The sequence below is a fragment of the Rattus rattus genome, chromosome 1, assembly GCF_011064425.1.
Source record: "Rattus rattus isolate New Zealand chromosome 1, Rrattus_CSIRO_v1, whole genome shotgun sequence".
In the NCBI taxonomy this organism is placed as follows: Eukaryota; Metazoa; Chordata; class Mammalia; order Rodentia; family Muridae; genus Rattus; species Rattus rattus.
This window is the reverse complement of record NC_046154.1, coordinates 87,903,877-87,929,485: the sequence shown is the minus strand read 5'-3', so window position 1 is coordinate 87,929,485 and position 25,609 is coordinate 87,903,877. Positions and strand designations below refer to the sequence as shown.

Below are 25,609 nucleotides of genomic sequence, written 5' to 3'. Positions count from 1 at the left end.
CATGTATTCTGGTCCTCTGGCCCTCTGGACCACTCTTCTGCTTCTTCCCACACCCCAATTTTAAATTGGGTTATTTGTTTGTTTGGAGTCTAACTTGTTGAGTTCTCTCTATATTTTGTACATTAGCCTTTTGTCAGGTGTAGAGTTGGTGAAGATTCTTCCCAAACTGTAGACTGCCATTTTGTTCAGTCTATCTATCTATCTATCTATCTATCTATCTATCTATCTATCTATCTATCTATCTATCTATCTATCTATCTATCTTCCTACACACACATACACAGCAGCAGCAACAATGCGAACAAACAAATAATGCAAAACACTAGGAGCCAATCCAAGATTATACCAGGAGTGAAAGAGGTGCTCATTGGTTAAAGATGGCCCAGATACTATTCCTAGCACCCACAAAAAACAGCTTCCACCAAGTGCAACTCAAGTCTCAGGAGTTCAGTTTCCCTCTGCTAAGAACCTGTATGTATATTATACACATACATGTAAAATCTTGCAAGTCTTAAAAAATTTATTCTGAGTAGTCTTTATTTCTTATTGTTACATCCCAAAGAAACTTGGGAGAAGTGTCCCTCAGTACATCCTAGGACTTTTTTGCCCCCTACCGTAAACCACTCCAGTCCAAGTGCTGGGCTTTCCTCCCCTTCCTCTAGCCGCTGAATTCTATATATAAGTCAGCCATTTTGGCTATTTGCTCTCTAGGGTTCCCATGTCATTGTTGGCCTCTTGGTTCCCTGGTTGATCCTTTGCTTTTGGTGATTGGTCTTCCCTCTTGTAACTTCCTCTTCTCCTCTCCTGTCACAGCACAGTGCATTCCTCTGGCCATGTTCTGCCTGGACACTTCAAGATGCCCAGACTGTTCTTCCCCCCATAAGCACAATAAAATCCTTTCCATCAACCATACCCAGGAGTGGTCATGTCCTCATATTTGCTCACCTACTTGTGGCCTTTATCGTGGGTTGACAATAAGCTATATGTATAACATTAAAATCAGAAAAAAATTTGGGCTTCTAGAATGAGTCTCCCGATGACAACAGAAGTTAGAAGGTATCTGAGAAGTGACTACAAGACTCTGGAACTCTCTCTTCAGCTTTCTGGGCAGCTAAAAAGGCAATGAAGAGTCACAGAGAGTGGTGGGCAGCAGAGGCTGAGGAGTCTATGAAAGGGCATTTAAGTACTATGAAGGTAAAAAGTTATGAAGACATAGTGAACCTATTACTTTGCATGTTAACTAAAATACTAATTAGAAAGAATAGAGTGGAAGCAGTAAGACTAGGTGGGAGAGTCCCAGAGAGCTGAGAAGGACTAAAAACGCAGGGTCATTTTATCCACACTTAGGAGTTCTATCCCTATCCCCTGTTAAGTATAAAAGTCCTGATTCCCAAAATCCCAGGGCTGCAACAGTAGCTGCTGGCATTAAAGACTTAGAGCTTGTTCTGTCTTGAGTGCCTAGAGCTGTAAGTCTCTAACTTTAAAAGCCTGGAGTCATAAATTTCTCCTTCTTAGGTCTCAGAGTTAAAGCCCCAGAGGTTTGAAAGCCCTCAGGATTCCGGAGCTTAGGGATATCAACACAGAAAAAGTTTTCCCTTGCCTGTTTGTCAATTCTATGTAATAGAGAAAAGTAACCCCTGTTAACATTTTGTGACATCATGAGGATGAATTTGGATTGCCTAGTATTGGGCTAGTCCCAAGGTGTCTTCCATATGCTGAACTGGACACAAAGAACATGAATATTTCAGGAGCAATGAACTCTCAGAGATGGTGATGGAAGGCTTGGTTATGACAGGATTAGTGTATTCTTTGCTTTAGTTTCGTGTTTTATGTAAAGTTTATATGCTGCCAGACAGCCAACAGACACACAGCTTGCATCCACAACTCTGCCGTGCTGATGCTGCTTGCATAATGGTGACCTTTCTACTTTGGGCTCTCTTCCCTTTCCAATGTTTCATTCATTATTACTTCCTCCATGTGTAGTCAAGACGTAAGGATTTTCCAGAAATGCTAGATAATAAAAAAGATACAAACCATCATTATACCCTATCTACTCCATTAAACTCCCATACTATTTTCATACTACATTAATATTGTATTTCTATTGTTACTTAGTACCACAACTTGGCTACTTAAAACAACACAAATTACTTATATTACTGTTTTATAGGCCAGCGATCCTCTTCCTTATTTCAGGATTCCTATGCAGTTGCAGTGCAGTGGGTATGGTGGGCTAATCCATGAGAAAAGCCACCTCTGAAAGTCAGTCAATTCCTTACTTTAATCTCACATGTAAACTCCTTTTTTAGGGTAAAGTAAGATAACATATCATGCTCACTGATTTTCAAGAATTAGCGTGCATTTGTTGTTAGAAGAATATTTTTTTCTGCCCATCTGATAACCACAAGTCATAATTCAAGGTCACCTTGTGTTACTGGGCTGCAAACATATCAATATTACTACTACTAATAACAATCATCATCATAAAGCCAAAGGTAACAAGAAAGCAGATAAAGGAGCTGTGCTGTGTTACATAAGCAGTCTTCCTTTCACTCACTATGAAGAAGTACACACCAAGTGAGTTGGGAAAGAATGTTGAAAGTCAATAGAGATCTTGTAATTGTTAGCAATTCCCCTGAAATGGGACTTGATGCTCTGTTCCCATCAGGTTAATCACATAAGTGGATAAAGGAGATGGAGGACTGTTATAAAATCAAGTGCTCTGTTTGGGGATTATCCCTCAGTGGTGGAGTTCTTACTTAGCAGGCAAAAGGCCTGTACTCAAACTCTGGTAACTCACCACACACACACACACACACACACACACACACACACACACACACACACACACACACACACACCAGCTGAGTCTGAGGGCTCTGAAGGCAAAGTCAGGGGACCTGTGCTTTACTTGCCTTTCTGGACTAGTGCTATGTATGAATCTTTCTCATTAATGGCAGGACTGGTCAACTGCACTCACTTTTGTGAAAACCGCTGACTATAAATGCCTTAATGGCAAGTATAGAACAAGAGAGCTTTGAACAGCCTTGCTCAGATAAGGATGACATATAAAAGCTAGTGGATATTTCTTATGCACTAGTCGAGTAGGAACAGTTATTGTATAGATAGACCCATATGGTTTTATATGACTTCACAGTGAGATGAAGAATGTCAAGCAGCAAATACCAGAATAAGTCACATACCTATGAATCAGGTGAGAACATACAGGTTCTTACAGGTACCAGAAATTTAAGAGAAAGGTGGATGGGGTCAGAACAAATAGCAGATAGCAACCAGAAGTGGTGGCACAACACCACACATCATCTTGACTCCCTAGGAATGCTTAGAAAAAAATGGGAAGCTAAAAAATCCCCGTATTGACTAAAATTCATTTTCTACTCCCAATAGTTATAGGAGGTCAAAAATGATATTCAGTTTCAGAAACATCATAGAGGATTCTTCTCAATTTAAGGGCTCATAAATTTGTCTGGCCTCAATATCAATACACTATGCACAAACATTATTAATAGAGTAATGTCACATAGAGAAATGGTATTTTGCAAGTCCCAAATAATTGTCTATTGAGTTATTTATTTTTTCTTTTTTAATAATGCATTTAAATATATAATATGTGTGCATATACATATTCATGTCTGCATATGTGTGAAAATACATGTATGTAGGTACATGTGCACGTACATGCATGTGTATGTGGGGGACCAAGGTAGACTGAGGAAATTTTCCCTATTGGTTTCTTTTTAAACCTTATTCTTTGAGGCAGGGTCGCTTCGTGAAATTCAGAGCTTGCTGATTCGGCTGGTCTTGGTTGTCAGCTTGCTTCAGGGATCTCATTTGTCTGTCTTCTGAGGCTGTAATTACATGTAGGCTGACATACTGACCCCGGATTTATGTGGCTTCTGGGGACCAGAACTCTGTCCTTTTATTCACAATGAAAACATTGAACTATCGCCCACCACTCTGCTGTGTTCTTTCATCCCACAGGGGGAAAAAAGAAATCTGTGCATTTAAAAACTGTTGTTCTGTTTGAAAACTGAGAGGTCAGTGTTGATCCCAGCTAGCTAATGATTAAATGATGACTGAAATCCATCTCACTCAGATCAACTCCTCTTTGCTTGGCAGGAAAACAACCCCAAATGGTCTGGCTCTAGGAATGATATGAAAGACACGGTCTTCATCCTCTATCATGTTACCTGGTGGTAAAACCTTAGGAAGTCACCCTATTCTCCCCTAGGCTCATTTATTTATCCAGCATGGAACCCATGTTGCATATTAGTTGTGAGAGATTGCTTATTTTGTTTGTTTGTTTAATGCAAAGTATAATGGTGCTTGGGAGAAGGTCCAATTGGCAAAGTACTTATGGTGCAGACATGAGAAACTCAGTTTGAGTTTGATTCCCACAAGCCACACGAGAGAGAGAGAGAGAGAGAGAGAGAGAGAGAGAGAGAGAGAGAGAGAGAGAATGCTTTTTTGTCTTGTCCTTGTGAATCTAGTGTTATGGTAGAGCCAGAAACATGCAGAGATGTGGGGCTTGCTGCTCAGCCAGCCTGGCCTAGTTGTCTGAGAGCAGTGAGAAATCCTACCTCAAAAAAAGAAAAAAAAAAATGAAAAGGTGAGTGAGCCTGTGGAATGGCACTAGAGGGTGCCCTCTAGCATCCCTATACAAGCACACAAATGTGTACTTCTACATATATGAACATAGACACACACACACACACACACACACACAAAGAATATAAGATGTGACTTTTTTATACCATATAAAGTATTTTAGGAGAGGATGTGTGTGAAACAAACAAGTTTTAAGCCTTTGAAGTCCTATTGTCCTAGCTATTCCATGCAGCAGAGTTTGCTAACATCCACTGTACCCATGAGTTTTAAGAATATCCTTTTAATCTACGGGGAAATCTCAGAAAATATAGCCGACTACTGGATTTTCTCTTCCTCTCCTTTTATTTTTTTCAGTTTATGTGAGAGAGGAAAGAGAGATACCCTACTCCTAGACAGGTACACCACACCACACTATATTCTTGGAGCCGTCACCCCCATTTCTTACTTGTGAATTTCATTGCTCAGAGATAGCAATCATACATACTAAGCTACATGTTTCAAATGCAGCTGCCTCTTGGTTGAAGTGTTCCACATGACTCATGTGAAGATGAGTCTTACCCAGCCCCTTGATTGCAGCTTTTCCTGGTGAAGGGCTAGGGGTGAAAATCAATTTTGCCCAATGTGATAATCTAGGGTCTGTCATTAGAACAAGTAAGAAAGGACTGCTCTTGTCCACAGGACTCAGAGTAGAGAAGCTGTAGCAGGGCAGAGAATGACACAACATGGGAGGAAGCAGATAGAAAGTGGACAGTCATTCTCATCCAGTTACTTGAGTCTCTGAAGACATTTGCCTGAAGATTGCCTTTGGCAATGAGTTTCTTCTCTTTGCCTCGACTTTCTGTCACTTATAATCCTGAAAACTGAAGTGCCTAAACTCTTGACCCGCCTCTAAAGACCTGTTGATCTCTTGACCTAAATGACAGATTCATCAGCTCCTCTCATATTCTCAAATCTTCTTTTACTTCTCACCTAAGCTTCAGCTATCTCTCCACTCCTACAGAGATGTGTCAACTGTGTTTTCCCTCCTTTTCAGTCTCATTTGGGGAGCTTAGTCCAGAGTAGTGCCTCCTATCCTTGTCCCTGCACCCTGCTTCCTATTCTCAGAGGAATATTGCTGGTGTACTGAGGTGAATCAACAGATTTCCCGGGATCTTCACTCAGCTTACTGGTTGAGACAAACCTAGGGCAAGCAGTCTGTGTTATAAAATATTCCAGGTGATGTGAGAAAGGTAGGAAGAGACAATAGGAAGATATCTACCACTTCCTGGGTGGGAGGGAGATGCATTCAGAAAGGACAAAGATCTGAAAGCATGTCCACTTATTTGCTCCAAGGGTTGACAGAGAAATTGACTCTAAGTGAAGGGCAAGAAGCTTTAAACAAGCAGCATGTTCTAAGAATTGCATCTAATCAGGTCCATTTGGCTCTAGTGTGGACTGAAATCAAGTGGTGAGTGATGTGCGTGGAGGGATTGGAAAGGAGCCAAATGAAGAGAACTGAAGGCCGGGCTGAGCCTGTCTGGATAGCAATACTTCCAAAGCACATGTCGGGCTGCCTGCTCTTCGCATCACACACCTATGCATATTTGCACATGCATTTACTTGATAAAACTTCAAGTTCATGAGCTATAACCCCACTTATAATTGTAGCTCAGAAATTAAAAATTCAAACAACTACCTTAGGGAATCCTTACAAAACGAACCATCAGTTTTGAAATTCATTTTCATAGGCAATGGGTATCTTCACTTAACTTCTCCTGTGTCCTTATACTAGATACTGGAATCCCTGAAAGAAACCATTTCCTCCTTTTACAACAACTCCTCTGTTTTAGCTGTCTGCACCATTTTCTTAATACCTACTGATGTATGCTTTCCAAAAGCCATTTCTATAACCAATTTCCCCAAAATGTCTATTGCCAGCTTTGAGTGTCTGCTATAACATAATCTAAACCACACCAAAGAATCTACACTGGGTACTATCTTCATCCTACTGACTTCCCCTGCCTGCACTGTGTTTATGGAGCTATGACAAGTTGTCTTTTAATATTAAAAGCACTATGAGCTTCTAGAACTCAGAGCCTCCCAGAAAGAACACTTACATTCTATTATCTCATTTTATTTCTCTAAAAAAAAAATCAAAGAGGTAGGTTTAATGATCCCATCTCACAGAAGAGGAGACCCCAGAAGCCTGCTATTTGAAGTGACACAAAAGTAGTAAGTTTAACCTAGCAATTCTCAACCTTCCTAATTCTATGACACTTTCGTATGGTTCCTCATTTTAATTTTGTTACTATTATGTATTTGTGTGTGTGTGTGCACATGCACGCACGTATGCACGCGCATACTTTCTGATTGTCTAGGACACTCCTGTAAGAGTCGTTTAACCCCTAAGGAGGTCCTAATGCACAGGTTGAGAAATGCCGCTTTACCGTGCTCTACTTGCATCCACTTCCCCTTGCACAGAAGATCCCAAGTATATGAATAGCTCCTGGGCCACAGAACACTCACCACACATCCCGAGGAGTCCACCTGGCGGTCAGACACACACTTGAAGTTGCGGGTGCAGCCCCCATTGTTCCTTGAGCAGTCACGGACTGGACCAAAGGAGGACAGCAGGTCATTGATGGTCTCAAAGTACGTGGACAGCATTGCTTCTTCCCTTGGGGCAAAAGGGGATGGTTAAACCTTAGAAATGGCTGTAGTATTATTTCTTTCTTTGTTTTGTTTTGTTATTCCTTTTTATTAATGTAAGTTCAGCACACTATAAATCATTATTTGTTTTGTATTTAATTAGGAAATTAATGCAAATATAAGGGTAAAAGGGAGGCAACAGTGGAGAAGAGCATAATGCTTCCATCCTGTTTTGATAAGGAAAAGGAGATTTACATGATACAGTTTGTATCAAGTTCCACCTGGTTGCCCCACTTACAAAAAGAAAGTTCAATCTACTATAAGCCTTTTTACTTTGACCATATGTTTGCTTGGGTCTCAAAAACTCTGTGTCATTCAAATATCATTATTCTGACTGCAATTTATAAAGCTGAAGCTACAAATGTTGTAGGATTTTTGTCCAAATCACCCAGGCCCAACCAGAAGCACAAGTTTCTAGCCGTAGGACACCAGAAAAGATTGTTTTCAAAACACGCCATGAAGCTCAAATTGTTAAATTGTCAACAATTATTGTTGGCGAGGTCATGGAATTGTCTACAAATGAGGTTCCTTTTACTTATAGATCTGCCACAAATAAAATGAGATTCTATAAGATGAATTCTCTAATATAAGCAACATAGACAACATTTCTGTTGCTATTTTATGAATAAAGAGTTTCTCAAAAGGTAGTAGGTTTGCCCTGGGTTAGACATGAGTCTTACAGATGCAGTGATTAGTAAGGACATCCTGCTGGGCGTGAGAATCAGAAGAGTCTTCTCCCATGAGATGTTGCTCATGGATCCCAGAACGGCAAAAAGCAAACATAAGAACAGAAAGAGATGGTGACAGATACCAGCAATGACGTTTCCCATTCCTTCTCCATTCAAGCCTGCAGTTATCCGATTGGATTTCCAAACTCATTTCATTTTTCTAATCTTACATCCTTCGGTCTGAGTATTATAATGATTGGCAGTGAACTTGGTAAATCCATTTCTAATTAGATATCCTCTGTCCAATAACTCCTCCGTACTTCTAGAAGGGCACCTAAAGCAGTTTCCTTGGCCCTTAAGGCTCCTCACAATCTTTCCGCTAGATACCTATTTGTGATGGCTCTTTTTAGAGCTACCTCTGAAATTAACTACTACCCAGGCAGCTGAGTATACCTATGAGGGATGTTGTCTCAATTCAATTATTTGAAGTGGGAAGCCCCACTTTTAATCCAGATCTTCTGGGGTGAGAAGGTCCACTGGTAATGAATATCTTTTGAGGTGGAAATCTCCACCTTTCATTTAAGCTATGCTTTCTGCTAGAAGCTTATCTAAAGGACAGGGAAGAAGGAAGCTTGTTCTTTGTGTGCTTTCTCCTGTTGTCACTGGCGATTCCGTTCTCTCACTTACATTAGAGACTACTTCTTCAGGATTCTGACATTAAGCCCAACTGAGACAGTCAGCGTTGTGAACTGAACAACTACTGGATTCTTAGACTTCCCATTGATAGATAGCCATTCTTGGATTAGCTGACTACAGGCTGTAGGCCATTTAAATACCATATATACATATCTATTATATATAATATCAATTATATATTAATAAATACCATGTATATTTAATAAATATTATATATTCAAAATGAGCAAACGTTTCTATTTCTATTTTATGGAATATATACATACACACATACATACACACTCTATATAGTTTGTATATGCTTGGCCCAGGGAGTGGCACTATTTGCAGGCATGGCCTTATTGGAGTAGATGTGGCCTTGTTGGAAGAAGTGTGTCACTGTGCATGTGGGCTTTAGGACTCTGATTTTAGCTCCCTGGAAGCCAGTCTTCTCTGAGCTGCCTTTGGAACAAGATGTAGAGCTTTCAGCAGCTCCTTCACCATGCCTGTCTGGATGCTGTCTTTCTCCTGCTTTGAGGATAATGGACCGAACCTCTGAACCAATTAAATGCTGTTCTGTAAGAGTTGCTTGGTCAAGGTTTCTCTTCACAGCAATGACAGTATGCTTATTCGTATAAATATATTTGTTCCTATACTCATTTTGTCAGTTTTATTCCTCTAGAGAACCTTTTGACTGCTATTTGACCATATGTACTGTAACCTCATATTTCCTATTGCTTGGTCTCCTGCTTCTTATTCTTTGAAAACTGAACCTTAGGTCAATCATTATAAAAGCAGATTCTGAAATACAGTTACACACAGGGGGATGATTAGGGACCCCTCTTGGGAGATGCTTCTGTACAAGAAAGCAAGTCAAGACTTGGTAAAGGACCCACAGTAAAGCATCAGTTGATACCATGTCAAGTTCAGGGTCTCAGGAGGACCTTTATTGACTTTGCAGATGTGACAAAACACCTGGGCCTTTGCATTCTCACATCCTTTGGCTTTTGCATGGACTGCTGACCAGAAGAGAATAAGTGAGTATCATTGGGTAAGGCACTTCCCTGTGGCTAAAGGATACCAAAGATTCAGGCCTGGCAGCTGCTAAAGCTTACATCTGGAGGATGAAGAGAGTCAGCCCAGATGATAAAACACGGAGCAGTATTTTCAGTCTGAGTGTTAGTCTGGATGCTTGGGAACAAAAGCACCTCCTGCTTAGGACCTTTGGGGGTGGCAAGCAGTATAGATTGCATATACTTAATTTATTCAACACCCATGTTCCTAAAAGTCTAAAGTTTAAATTGCTATAAAACCTGCAGTTTTGATTATTGCCTTATGACCTGCATGCTGTCTGAATGCTAATCACATTTTCCTTTCTAAGATACTTATCTCTGAATTATTTTCCTGATAAAATACCAAGACACCTTGGAAACCGATTAAATTCTTTCATTCATTCATCCATTCATTCATGTGCACATATATCTTAAACTGGTTATTGATTATCTAGTTAATATGAACTAAGCCCTGTTCTATGTCCTGGGATACAGCAGTGACCTCAGACAAGTCCTTCACATATACCTCATTGTCATGTTTTTCATGAAGCCTTCTCCTTTTACTAGACTGAATTCCTTTATGTTGTGGGTACACTGCTTAAATCTATGACATAACTGAATGTCATCACCAGTTCCCTAGTCTACTAAGGAGAGTGAATGCTTTTGGAGGAAAGGGTTTAGGATTTATTTATGCTTATATAGCCCCCAAAACAGAGTCTGAAAAAATATTGGCTAGGTAATCGTGTTCAAATGAAATAAGAGAAACAACAGAAGGCATAGGTGCAGGCTCCCTGAAATTTATACTTTTGTAAACATTCTGTCCAAGTAGGACATGCTACTCCCAGTTGTAGCCCTGTGTTTCCATTCTAGGCCCTTCATTCTAGAGACAATAGGGATTGAATAAGAGGAATTGTGTGACTGTCCCTAGATTTGGATAGAGTGAAGAGACAAGTACATGGGGAGTGTTTAAGAGATATAAAATAAAATCCTTAGGAGACTGCCCATGTTTGAAGCATGTGAAGAGTTGAAGATGTTGGAAAGACACAAAGCTTTAAAATGTAAACACAGAGGTAGAAAAGGCAGGAGATAAAGACAGAAGGAGAGAGGATCTGAGAAAATGAGAACAGGGACAGAGACAAGCACAGAGAAGTGGCTAGGAAAAGAAAGAAACTGGGGCACAGACACATAGTCACCCTGAACTAGTAAAAAGAAGCAGAAAATAGAGAGACAGATAGATTGACAGACAGCCCCGACAGGGGGGAGAGTCACAAATAGTGAGCAAAGGACAGCCAAACGAGGACAGAAGAAGTACATGGAACGAGACATAAAAATGAGGAAACAGCGTAGGAGAAAGAGAGAAATAGAGGAGTGAGAAAATACATAGGAAGAAGAGAGGCAGGGAGAAAGAGAAGATGAGCAAGATTAAGAAAAGAAGGGGATAAATGAAAGACATAGACTGGGAAATAAAAAATGACAGAAAGAACAAAGAAAAGCAAAAAATAAAAGACAAAAGATGCCCCCTTTCTGTGGGACCTAAAAACTACAAATGAGCAGACTGCTAGCTCTTAAAAAGATCAATTCTGCAGAAGCAGTGTACACAAGGGGAGCTCTACTTAAGACGCAAAGGCCTGACACAGGCTCTTGCTAAGCCAAGAGGAGCGATTATGTCCAGACAGGAAATGAAGCAACTAAGCACAAGAGAGAAAAGGAGTTCAGGGCAGACACTGCAGTTTTTTCCTTGAAGCTTGAGAACGTAATCCGTCATTATGGCCTGAGTTAGGTTTTGGGTTGCAGTATTCTGTTGTACTTCTGAGCTGCCCCAGTAGCATGAAATGAGGGCTGAATCCAAGGTTCAGTGGGTCCCCCAGAGACAGAGGCAAGCTGGATTGATAGGTATAGGCTCAGGGCACCAAAATGAGAATCTAGTCTGTGACAGACACTACCAACATCATCAGTACTGTCTCCTACATTAATGTTTTCCTGGGTATGTGCTATGTGTAGAGCATAGTGTAGGGTTTTGTTTTGTTTTGTTTTGTTTTGTTTTGTTTTGTTTTGTTTTGTTCCCTATGCAATTGCTTTTGATTTTCTAATAGCCTTGTATACTACAAATTTTTCCTTCCATTGGGCAACTGCAGGGAGTAGATTTTAAGGGAGCTGTGTCACATTCCCTGGTTACTCAGACAATGGAAGGCTGTACACACATATCCACTGGAGTGTTTCCATGCCACAGTTAAGCATCAAGAAACTGTTGTTAGGAGCAGATCAGAGCTGCCACAGCAGTTAAGACAATAAGCAAGCGTCAGTGTCTACTTCCTCTATGACTTAGAGAAAGATGGATGGGAAGCGCCTGTTTGCTCTTTACACAGTCCCCACCCTAACTCCTGGCCCCGAGGTGTTTATGGTCCACAACAATACAAAACAAAATAGGAATGAAAGGTTCAAATCCTGTGCTTCTCCATTTGAGCTGTGTAGCAAAAAGCACCAAGTGGGTAAGCTGGGAAAATTGTGTCCCTGTTCTAGAGATTTTAAGTCGAAAAAGACTGAGATGTTGACAGAGCCATGTGGTCACTCAGCACCAGAAAGGGAGCAATTTTGAGTTTTTATAACTCCTGAGGACTACTTTTATCTTTCCATATTTCCATGGTTTGGAACTTTCTGACCCAATATCTGCCTCTACTGTTTCAAGGATGTCTTCCCCTCCTCTGTTTGTCCTTCCCTCTCCTTTAAAGGACATTGCTAACTTCCAAGATGTGAAAGTTTGTAATGCATCCAAAATTCCTTCAGAAATGTTATCACCCGGGCAACATGCTTTACTTATAGGGGCTTCCTGAGGTGACAGGAACCCTATGTTTAGAGGGTTGAGATCATACAAATGAAATCAGATGTCCTAGTGGAGGTCTCATGCCCTTTGACAATCCCCCATGTGTTATATTAAGTTACTTTCCACCCATTCACCGGACACAGTCTTTAAAATGTTATCTTGGGAGCAAAGACAAGGCTTCCAGCAGACAATTACCCTGCTGATACTTTATTCGTGGATCTCTTAGCTCTGGAATCACGAGAAAAAGATTTCAATTCTTTATAAAGTAACCAGCCTGTATGTTTTGGTACAGCAACACAAGGAGTTAAGACAATCATCCTTTCAATATGGAGTTATAAGAACTTTGAAATCTGTGTTACCCACTTTCAAAATTCACATTCTTTTTCCTGTATGAAGTCCCCTCTCAAACTCTATCTTCTTTTCTCGAAAATGTGAGCTTTTAAAGTGTTTTGCTTACAAGTCTAGACTGTTATAAAATTATAATAACTTGATATATACGAATGTGTTCTCCAAACTTGAAAACACACTGTTCATTTATTCAATAAATCTTTGAGAACTTACTGCATGACAGGCACTGGATTAAGATGATTCTAGATTGTATTTAGCTTCTCTGTAACTTGGTTTCTTTCCCATGCCCAGACATCATCTAAACATTTCCAAATGTGGATCTATCTCTCATACTCTAATTCTGCTTCCTCCCCACGGAATCAGCCAGACCCCAACAGATTGGGTGAGACTACAACCCCCATCACCTGACGGTTCAGGGGAAAACGCTTCATCTGGGTGCCATTCAGCTTTGTCAGCCTGTGCACCAAACAGAGTAAGCGTTAGTCAGGGCAGCGGGGAACAGATGCTGGCATGGCTCGCTGTTAATAGACACCAGGAAAGGTTTGTGCCTCTCAGAGAGAGGTGTGAATGTATGACTCAGAGCCCAGAGAGTGACAAGTCCCCCACTGATTCACACTAATCATTCTCTGGCTACAACATGAAACCTTGCTTTTTGAGTTATGGTAGGGGAGGAAGAGGCAACAGCTGCATGATTGGAGTCAAGCTTTCCTCCCACCTATCTTTCTCAGTACCCCTTGCAGGACTAGCAAAAAGGCTTGTCTGGAATCATCCTGCCCTGCAGCAGAGTATCAGCTACGCAAGTCTCTTAACTGCGAGATTCCAGTTTCTTATTAAAAATGGGGTTGCTGATATCTTGATAATTGAGCTTGCCTGAAAAATAAATTCACTTATTAGTCTGAAATACCCAGTAATACCAAGTATAGAGAAAACATCAACAATTGGTAATGCACAGTATAGGAAAAGTTTTAAAAAGCATGGCTGAAAAAACATAAGGAGCCCATGAAAGAATGAGGGAAGGCCTGTAGTCCCAGGTAGTCTGTTTGCTCATGTGAAGTGGTCCATGGGTACCTGACTTATTTCAGGTATCTGTCTATCAGTGGGTCTAAAGGACACATTGGGCTTTTGCAACTTCAACCCCCTACCCCAGGTCCCAGTGACCTTAAACCCCTTACACCTTCTATTCCCTCCCTGAAACAGTTCCACTAATTAAGGTCCAAACATTCAAATATATGAACCTGTGAAGGCCATTCTCATTCAAACCAACACACTCTCAGACCCAAAATAGTGTGATGGTTTGAATGACATCAGTGGCTCTAAAGGACCTACTGAAATTGTGAATCAGTATTGCACTTGAGACAACAAGGATTGGGGCAATCCATTAAAAAAAAATAGCAATGGCCAGGGTAATGAAGTTGCACCAGAAGGAACAGCATATGCTGAGGCCTGGAGTAGAAGACACTCTGATGGGGGACTGATGTGAGATGCAGGGAAGGCTAGAATGTCAGGAAGGCTGGGCAACAGGCAAGCTAGAGGGATCTTGGTGTTAGGTACCGATGAATATTGGGCTTCATCATAAAAGCTATGGGCTTCACCAAATATTCTAGCAGCAGTCCTAGATTTTAATCAGGTTGATAATGAGTATAAATAGTTAAAAATAATTATAGAAATGACAACCACTGTGGTAATAATAACTGTTTACTGTGCATCCATAATAGACACACCATAATTTCAGCACTAGGAGTGTCCATTCACTTACTCTTTCACTCATCACTCCAACACAGTGATGCAAATTATAAATGACCCCACTTTACAAAAGAAACTGAGACATCATCTTGAGGACTAGCTTGTTGGGAAAGCCATGAAGATGATACACAGTCTAAGGAGGGATAGTGTGGTGGTTTGGATGAGAATGACCCTCACAGGGTCATATATTTGAATGCTTGTTCCTTAGTTGGTGGAACTGTTTGGGGAAGGATTTGGAGGTATAAGGAGGTGTGTCACTGGGGTAGGAGGCTGAAGTTGCAAAAGCCTATGCCATCCTACCAATCTGACTGCTGCTCATGGATAAGATCTAAGTCCTTGTTATTGCTCTGGCGTATTACCTGCCTGTGTGGCACCATGCTGCACACCATGGTGGTTATGTTTACCAAACCTGTGAGCAACCCCCAATTAAATGCTTTCATGGGTTGCCTTGGTCATGGTATCTCTTCATAGCAATGGAACAAGTAACTAAGCCAGGCACGAATTTGCTGGGACAGCTATGGAGGTGAATCGTACTTTGCAGGGAGAGAACGCACCCCATGTAATAGTGGTAACTACATAGTGGCACTTTGATCTCATATGAGCTACCTCATTCAATTCTTGCCTTAGTCTCATAGAGTACTCTTATTATCTTATTTCTATCTCAACATGAAAAAGTGTATGTCCTTTGTGGTACAGACCTGAGAAAATTGACAGAGAACCTAGGCAACAGACCTAGGCTCATCTTGGGAGTGTCTAACCCCAGTCTCCTTGGTGTCCTGGCTTCCTTTTTATGATTCCTGGTTAGCTAGTAATTCTGCAAGTTAGGTTCAAGCTGACACTTCATATTCCCCTTCCTCTAGCAATTAGAGTTTGCACTAATTTAGGTGGAGAGAATGGATTGCTGAGCGGAGTGGTCTAATAGCTTCCTGTGAGCATCTTGTGCCTTTGAGTAGCTTGTAACTTCCTGCATACTAAGAGACTCCTTGATCACATCTCCTGGTACACTGAGCATGCCGCAGCTGCTCTCTGAATAAGGACAGGGCAAAAGGATCAGAGCAAGGGGGTGGGTAAAGTTGATTAGCTCTGTGGCCTTGGGAACAAAGGGAAAATGATTACGGTGTCCATTGTTCGTCTGTGAAACAGACAATGGCATTCAAATCACAGGACTGCGGGTCAGAACTCAGTGAGTTAAAAGATATGAATGCTCAAATGGGGATCTTCATGAGGTGTCAGCATGTTTCAGGAAGTGTTTGTACACTAGGTAAATATTTACTTACGTTTACCATGCGGGTTGGACATTAAGGGTACAGGAAAGAGCAAAATGGCTGTGCATTGAGGTTTGCTAAATAGAACAGACATTGGACAGTTAAGTTATATGTTCCTGCCGTGGCAGAGGTGTCTGCGTCTAAGCCCACGCTGTGTTTGGACCACTTTCTACATCTGTGCCTCTGTGTCTCTGCTCATGCCTGTGTCTCTATCTGTATCTAAGGATGTAATTACGAACTTTGATGAATGCTCTGAAATATGCAACACAAGGAAAGCATATGGCAGAGATGCAGATCTAATCAAGGGTTAACGGGTTGGAGCTAGGGGAAGGCTTCTCTGGAGAATGTCACTCTCAATCAATTCAGCTTGGGGCCTAGTGAGGCTAAACCACAAGGGTTTCCTCAGAAGTGTCCTGATTATATATGGCCCACCTCTACCATCTATAGTGACAGTGGTGTCCAGCTGACCTCAGAGGCCACCTTTCGTCTTTTGGCACTTGAATTGACTATTCAGTAATAGACATTCTCCTCCTTGCCCTCTCCTTTCCACCCTTTCTAAGTCCCATCATTATTTTTAAAAAAGAAACAACAGGAGGAAAAAATACTCAGTTCAGTGAGAAATGCTAAATCTTGGGGATTATTTATTCATGAAATACCCACATGGAGTCTCGGATTGCTCTACATGACTCACACCCTAGAGAGAAGCTCATTGTATGGGCATTAGTGATGGGAGGCCCCACATTTCCCGAGGGTTTTCTTAGAAAGCCAGCACCTTTCCCAGCTGTGGGCACCCCAGGCTACTCACAGCTGGAAGATTTTGTAGAGCCTGGGGTGGCAGAAGGGCTGCTGTACAAAAGCAGAACCCACCATTGCTCAGGATGTGGGTTTGTATTAGCCAGAAACATGAGCACCAGCGTGAGGTGTAAGGTGCAGAATCCAAGTTCAGCGCTGTCTTCCTCTGCTGTGTGTCCTTCACAATCTTTGGGTCTCTCTTTCTTACAGAAGCACTATGATCTTAAGAGTCCTTCCAGGTCAATGATATATGGCTCCCCTGAAAGGCTGTCGGCTGTTTTCCCTTGTCTACTACCAATTTCAAAGATAAAGTACAAGTGTAAGAATGTAGTGGGTGGGATCACACCCCAGGAAACTAAGGAGCTTCTGGAAAGCAGTAGTGAAAGCAGAAATAAATACCAGTGTATCCCTATAAAGAAGCTGAAGACTCAGAACATTCTCCTGCCATTTATTAACTCTCTGAGCCTCATTTGTTCCCACAAAACGGCTGACAATACCTAATTCTTAAGTTTCCAGGCAGAGCCAGAGATAATGACAATTACCTAGAGGGAGGAACTGAGCCATACTATTCCCTGACCAATGTCATAAAGCAGCATCTCAAAATCAGAATGGTTTAAGGTCAAAATAAATAATTGAATCATAATAAATGAATGCATCAATAGATGGCACATGAAAATATTCTGCAAGTCTCTGAAACTAAAACAGAGGTAGCTACACTCACTTCAATTTAGGATGACCACTACCAACCACGGCATGTTTTCCATCCACCCTGAAAATTGCTCGAGTCCAGACAATTTTCTTATATGTGTTCTTGCATTAATATGAGAAATACTTCATCCGTCTCGTGAAGCCAGAGGCTCCCCACACTTTACAATCCAGATTTTCATGCACGGAGCCAAATACAAAAGCATTGTAAGAGAAATCATTTATCAAGATCTTAAAAAAAAAAAAAAAAAAAAAAAAAAAAAACGCCACTTGTATCGTAATAATATATATGCTTCTTTAGTGACACATCAAATTAAAAGATCCAGTACCAGATGCAATAATAACCATAAATTCAAAGTAGCTATGAGCATAAGCTATATTTTAAGACATCTGCGACAAATGAAAGATGATATCAAGCTATATGTAATTTCCATTGACGACAAAGGCACAGATGCTGTTAACACACTCGTGTTCGTTGCTGCTGTTTGTAAAGAAAGGGAGCGCTAAATTTCAGTGAGTCTCTAGCACAACTCATAGGACATTATTCTCCTATGTCATTGCGTAGATCTGTACCCTGCACCCCAAGGCAACGACTACAGCCTAGACTGCCACCTGGGTAGATGAAGTTCTTTACTGAATGCATGTCACTTTGTGAATATAATCCAAAGCTTGGGTCCAGATAGGAAGAGACAGGAAATTAAAAACCTCAGCTATGATCACACCAATATAATTAATCCTGGGGAGCCCCATAGGATATGGTGAAAGAACAGATATTAGCTTTAGAAAAATATAAAAATCCCAAGGGTTTTGTCAGTGTAGAAATCACCTCGCTTCCCTGACTAACATCGTTTCATCTGCAAATGTCACTGCAGTGTTTGCGGTTGTGAATGTGGCTGGAAGACACTGTACCTCTGTGTAAGCATGCAGCTACTGCCCTCAAACTATATGTGCCTCAAACTATAGAGGTGCTGAGACAAGACACTGCCCTCAGGCAGCACACAGGCTAGGGCAAAGGGCACAAAGGCAAAGCCATTGATACAGGTCAACAGAACACATAGAGCTACATCAAATCAGGTCAGGGTATCCCCACAAGAAAAGAGTGATTTCTTCCTGGTCTGAGTGGAAAAGCTATCCTGAAGAAGGAAGGATATAATGGGTCTCAAGCAATCAGAGGACAATTTTGATTAAAGAAATATAGAATGGAAGGGAATGTGCAGAAGAGAAGAGGGGAGGAAGCAGAAGGATGCGGGTGTTAAAGACTAGCATCCACAGAGACAGAGAATGACAAGCTAGAGGCGGAGGGCTGCAGAACACATAGTGAGCTCATGACTAAGGCAGGTAGTGGACAGCTGAAAAAGGAAGCTTGTTGATTCTGGGGAGTGTGCTTTATAGATGCCTTCTACCTTCACACTAAAAGGTAGCACTGATTATCCAAATTTATATGTGAAAAGGCCAAGGCTCAAAGTGGGGAACTCACTCACAAGTCCACAGTTCCCTCTGGGGAACCAGGAATCACTTGCTCGAAGCTTTAGCAAGGCTAACAAGGAGCTGTCTTGAAGACAGACTCAATGTCTGGCAGTTCAGGAGAGCCCCAGCAGGAATTCTATTGCATTCTGAAGCTCTTCCTGAATGAATGCCATTTGAAGAAGACTAGGAGCTCTCAAGTCCTACCATCAGACTCAAGAACCAAAGCTTTGGAAATGGACTTGGTTGGTCGGAAGGTCTGCCTCCTTCTCACATTACAGCAGCCCCATTCTGCTTCCTCAGCCTGTACATTCCTTCTTTTCTGAGCCTATCAAGGCTTGGAGAGAGCAAGCATGGGAGGGGGTAGTGATCATAGTAACTCACAGTGGCTCTCGTGGAAGGTGGAATTAGTGAAGCCACAGATCAAGCTGGGGGCCAGCTTTGTCTCTCTTCTGCCTCACTTGTGCCTGCCAGGAGATTCTCACTGGCTTTTATCCTGGCCACTCCAGCCCCTGTCACATTCTGGCAGGCAGCATTTACGATCAACACAGGAGTGGGTAACCAGCTCTAGCTTTCCCCCTAAAGGATTGCTGAATGGCACATACTGGACACAGAGTTGAAGAAAAGCTGGACATAGAAGACCCATCTGAAAAGAGCCAGGTGGTTAGAGGAATGTGTGTATAGGACCTTTGAGTTTCCCAAAACCAATTTCTTCTTAGCTCTTGCAGTCTTATTTTCTCTGCCAACAAATTCTCATGGCTTTTGTGTGTTTTATTCGTCCCTCCCCACCCCTCCCGTTCCATTTCCTCCCTCTGCTCTTTCCTTCCTTCCTTCCTTCCTTCCTTCCTTCCCTCCTTCCTTCCTTCCTTTCTTCCTTTCTTCTTTCTCCTTTCCTTTTCCCTTTTTCCTCAGCTTTTAAGTCTAACATACAGACAATTGGTTTTCATCATGTTTTTTTCCTGCATTATTCTTAAGTAACTGCCTCACTTTTCCCTTGCCTCACACCTTGACTCTATACAGAATGTCTGGCTCTGTCACATTCATTCCATTATTGTCTCCAACTCCCTTAAATCTCTTCTCATGGTGCTGTTTATAGTTTTATCACATACACATATATGTGTACACACACATATGCACTCGTGCACAAATCTAGGTTTTGCATAAGTTAGAAAAGATTCTTTATTTTGTCTTTCTGGACATAGCTTATTTCCACATAATATAATAGTTTCCTGTTGCATGTATTTCTTCTTAAAGTTCTATAACTTTATTTTTCTTTATGGATGAATAAAATCCTATTGAGTATCTAAACACAGTTCAGTATTCATTCATTTGTTCATGGACAATAAGGTGCATTCCATTTCCTTGCTATTGTGAGTGCAACAGTATTTCTGTGGTAGGACTTAAGAGTCCTTTGGGTGTATACTCAGGAATAGCATAGATTGATCACAGAATAGTTCTATACTTTAGGCTGTTTCCTTTTCTTTGTTTTGAGAAAACTTCATGTTGATTTCCAGACTGGTTTTCCCAGCTTATACCCTCACTATCAGTGAAAAATGCTTCCTCTTCTCCCTCATCCTCACCAGCATTTTTCGTCATTTCTTTTCTTGATAGCCATTCTGATGAGGTGAGAGGAAATATCTACGTGGTTTTAGTGTGCATTCCCATGATGGTGAAGGATGTTGATCTCTTTTCCAACATGTTTCTTTCATCCATTCGAGACTGGTTTAGTTACGTTCTCCATGGCCTTATAGACTGGTGGGTATAAGATATTATTGATGATTACAGGACAGCCAAGACTCTGAGTTTGTGGCCCATGTTATTTTATGCAGTTCGTACAGCAGCAGTGTTATATATGTTCATGCATCCCACTGCACAGATGTAACACCCAAGGCACAGTTGGGAAGAGAGAGATGCTGCAAGTCACTGTGTTAAGGCTCAAAGCCCGAGCATAGAGTCATGCAGAACTAACTCCAGCACTTGGGAAGCTGAAGTGTGAACTAAGTCCGAGAGCAGCCTGAGCTACATAGTGAATTCTAGACCAATCTTGATCATACAGTAAGGCCTTATCTCAAGAGACAGAGGACAGGTGAAGAGATAAAAAGAATAATATTTGTGTGAGTCCAAAGTGAGCTATGTGACTTCCTTGTCACTCTGTTATCAATTTCAACTCATTCCAAGTCAAATGTTCATAATTCAACTCCACTGTAGATGGCACAACCTGGAGAAATCAGACCTGGGTTTTCACTTTTCCCAGAAGAGAGAAAGGAGTAGTTGGGTCCAGAGCAGAAGGGTGAAGGAGGGACATTATATCGGATTATCCCACTAGGTTTTAAGTGTTAAAGGCAAAAATAATCTCCTTGGGATTCAGCTCAGTGGCATGAACCATGAGATATCAAATATTTCTCTCTATATAGTAAGTAAATTGATGGGTAATCAAATAATGAAATAAATTATCAAGAAATTAATTCGTGAGAGGGCTGCCCCCAAACTTCCTTTGAAATTTTCTTTAAATTTAAAGTCCATACATCTTTATAAATCTAAAGCGCTCCCCCACTTTGATACCTCCCTTCGTGGGAATTAGATTAATGTAGGTTGTGTGGGATACAAGAAAAAAGCGAAGATCCATGTTGAATCCTCTAACCTTTATGACTCCTTGAAATGAAGAGCTGTTTTTGCTGCAGGTATGACTGATATCTAGTGATCAGCTCTACCACAGGAGGAACATAATTAATAATGGTATATTGTACATGGAGAGTTTTTTCTTGTAAGGGTAGATCTCACATTAAGTTTTCTTAGTATAAAACAAAATAGTAAGAATGACAAAAGAACACTCAGAAATCTGGAGATGATTTATGTGCTTTTTATCTTGATTGTGGTGATGATTTTATGGGTGCAAAGGGAGAAATTATAGGAAGACCCAGAAAGAGACATGGCTGAAGCCCTAGATAAGACAAAGAAGAACATGAATAGCCTTGGAATTAGACAACCCATTGTAGACTCTAAATGCTTTTTGAACAGGATGATTGATTGCTTGAATAGTGAGAAAAACAGGATTTAATATTCAGAGACATGAATTCTCCTACCCAATTGTGATGATTATGAATAAGCACCTTCTGTTCTCCAGGACTTAGTTTCTCCAAGTGTGAAACAAAGGCTTGACTCAATGTGCTTTCAGATTGTTGTGTCAGATGTCAACTGTTCTCCCTGGGAAAGCAGATCCAGGGGTGGTTTCATCAGTCATCCTGTCCCTGGTAGAACCTGGAGAAAATGTAGTAACTTTCTGGATTGCTAGAAGATCCTGGCTCCCCATGTAAGAAACTGGAAGGTTTCAAAGAGTGTGTTCTGGAGGAAAGGCTTCCTTGACTCACTTAGTTTACCTCTGCATTCATTCTTCATTCAATTCATCCTTGTGGAGTATCTTATAAATACCAGACTGTGCTCTTAGCATGTGCAGGTATGTAGAGATGTTTGTGTTCAGACAGAAAGGCACTGTTACAGATACATAGAAGTGAACCATGGCAGACTCATTTGAGATAAACTCTTAAGTTAGCAACCGAAGCACAGTACTCGGTTCAAATAACCCCATGCATGTGTGGAGGGCTGTATCATTATTAAATGGTTGTCATATGAATTATTTGATTGAGTTGTCAGAATCATCCATGGTCCTGCTATATACATTCAAGAGAAGAGTACAGTTCATGAGAGAGAAAATGGCTCCCTGTAATTAGATCCTGTGTTTCTGTGGGGCATTGACCAGAGCTTGTAGTGACTGATGGTGGGTGGAAGTTGGATCTGGAGGACAGTGGTGTAAACTGAAGCTAAGACATAAGTGCATTGTGGGAGACTAGACCTACAGAGCACGGGACCTTTCTGCCACACCACTGCAAAGGCAGCAAGATCAGTTAACTTAAGTAGTACATTAGTGTGGAGAAGGGATAGCATTCCAAATGTCCTTGGAAACAATAAAGAAGGGAACCTGCAAAAAGAGTGCTCATAGCACTTGAGGGCACTAAGCAGCCTAAGTAGAGGAATCTGATTTGTGCTTTGCTGTGTCCCTTGGTCCTCCCGACCCTGGTTTTCTTATTTATCAAAGGAGATTTGAGTACTGACCCACAGGACTGGCATGAAAACACAAATGAGAAAAGTGGCTGAAAATACCACGCGTGATGCCTGCTGGGCACTGATCGAGCATCTGGCCAGTGCAAATTCCCTTTTACTGCTCTTCTTGGTTCCCAGCAGGGTGGCAGCTGTCGGAATGGTGTTGACAGGTTCTGAGAAAGCCCAGTGTCTCAAAAGACTCAGCTTATGTGAAATACATGTCACCTCCACCTGCAGGAATTACTTTATTCAATCAAATACAAGTCAGAGGCAGGGAAAGGCTGTGCACGGTCTATTAGTTGTTTGAACAATAAAATACTAGCTAGTAAGATATGGTAATTAAACACTAGTTCATTTGTTTGCTAAATAAATACTCTGGTTACCCCAAAGCATTGGGGTTATCTGGACATGACTCAATAACTTTTATCTGCTGAAAATTACCAGGTATTTTCCCACTGATCATCAATAATAAGACTGTTACATATTCAAAGCCTCGGATGATAGCTGCTAACTTATTTAAACATAATAGAATAATTATCCAAATTTCCACCCATTTACCCACTCATCCATTTATCCACCCACGATTCCAACCATCATTATAAAATATTATGTCTTAAGAACCTACTGTGCTTGCTCTATCCCATGAACTGCCAGCAACACAGATATGCATAAGACTGTGGTTTCTGGATACAGCAAAGCCAATGGTCTTTACAAGTAGGAAAAATGTGGGAAAACATGTCAGAGAATGTTCACAGAGGCTTAGAAAAGGAAGATGTTGGAGGGTGGTGGTACATGGCTAAGAAAGGTGTCAATATCTTTGTGCTTGAAATGGAAACTGTGTGCATACATGCATTTATTTAAACTGACTGCATTACTTTAAAAAAGTCTGTTTTGGCACTAAAGTAAGGGGGAAGAAAAGACAATGATAGAGGCCAAAAAGTAGTAAAAGTATAGAGGATCAAGGACTAAAGGTAGCCATTCTATTCAAGCTATTGTAATGAATGGCAAATAGGACTGGATTGTAAAGAAAGTGGATTTGGGGAAAAAAGAACCTTGGAGCAAATTGATCTCTAAAAGCTTTCCTGTGGTTTAGTCTGCATCCCCTTGACAAGATGTTATTGGTTTTTATCCATCAAGTAGGAAAATATTTTTGTCACATGGTAATTCTCAGTCCTGATGGGCTACAGTGAAACGCTATATTCCCATTCTACTCGTGGGGTAATAGTTTGGCAAAATTTATGGAAAACAATCTTGCCTAATGCACCAAGACTCCTGAAATGTTTTTTTACATTTTACCAAGAGATTATAATCATAAATTCTGGAGGAAAAATGAGCAGTGCAGGTAAAAACGAATACATATATGCTCATCACAGTGTTGTGTATAATGAGTTTCAAAATAGAAACAATCTGCATCTGGAAGATATCTCAGTGGCTAGTAAGCATGAGGGACCTGAGTTCAGATTCTTACCGTGCATGTAAAAGCCAAGCAGCTGTACTGGTAGCCCACTATCCCAGCATTTGGGAAGCTGGAAACAGGAAATCCTCCCCAGAAAGATGGCTAATTAGACTAGATGGACATTGTGGTTTTCCTGCAAAGCAAGGTACACGTGTGCATGTGTACCTGTATACACACATGAATCTGCACACAAGTGGTAAAAATGGAAGCAACTCGTATACCCAACAGTGAAGAAATTGCTATTGTGTATTTCGATACAATAGGATGCCACATGAAAATTTAAAATAATCATTTCTACATATAGTTTAGAATATTAGAAAAATTTATGCTGTAACATCAATTTTGGAAGAAGCAAGAGCAAATTACATAGGTATGAGTATACACATACAAGTAGTGAAAAGTATGTAATCTAAAAGACCGCATCTGAGATTGATATCTATTTCTATACCTATGTCTATATCTATCTATATCTATCGACTATCTATCGATATCTATATCTATATCTACCTATCATATACATACACATCTATATCTATATCTATCTATATCTATCCATATCCATATCTATATCTATCTATATACATATATACATAGAGAGAAGAAGAAGAAAGAAGAAGAAGAAGAAGGAGAAGAAGAAGAAGAAGAAGAAGAAGAAGAAGAAGAAGAAGAAGAAGAAGAAGAAGAAGAAGAAGAAGATCATCAATGTGTAGTCTTTGTGTTAATTCACACAGTATCCTTCATAGCAACTGCACCTCATTGAGTTTGTAAAATTTCCATCCCTATTTCTTGAGTCAAATCTGTACAATTTAACCAGTTAATGGGTCTTGTCTTCATTCTGCTTACAAGGTGAGCACATGAATCGACAATCCAGTCCTTGGCATATGAATCTTTGTGCTCAAACTTTGGTTTGCTTTCTACTCTCACAAATCACCTATTGGAGGATCCTAGCTGGAATGTTAACACAAATAGAACTCTCTATAAGCCACTAAAGAAGCACTTCTAGATGTTCCAATTTGATGTAGTCTAACAATGGGTGTTGTCATCAAACAAGCCAAAATTCCTGAGATTCTGGGTACATCATGTAAAGAAATGGAGACAAGCAATGAGCACCTGATGTGGAAAGAAGTGTTCATCCTGTTGGCCAGATAATCTCGGATGGTCTGTGAACATACAAGCTCTACACCCCTGAAGGTCTGGGAGACTGG

The 25,609-nt window shown here is 40.8% G+C and overlaps 1 protein-coding gene across 1 annotated transcript in view; it reads right to left on the bottom strand.

The window, feature by feature from the left end:
• The window catches only part of Astn2 (astrotactin 2), an 803,377-nt gene that overhangs the window by 387,650 nt on the left and 390,118 nt on the right, over positions 1 to 25,609 (bottom strand). Inside the window, exon 10 of the mRNA XM_032902906.1 lies at positions 7,135 to 7,285. Within this exon, the coding sequence (XP_032758797.1) occupies positions 7,135 to 7,285 (151 nt within the window). The remainder of the gene's footprint in view (positions 1 to 7,134; positions 7,286 to 25,609) is intronic.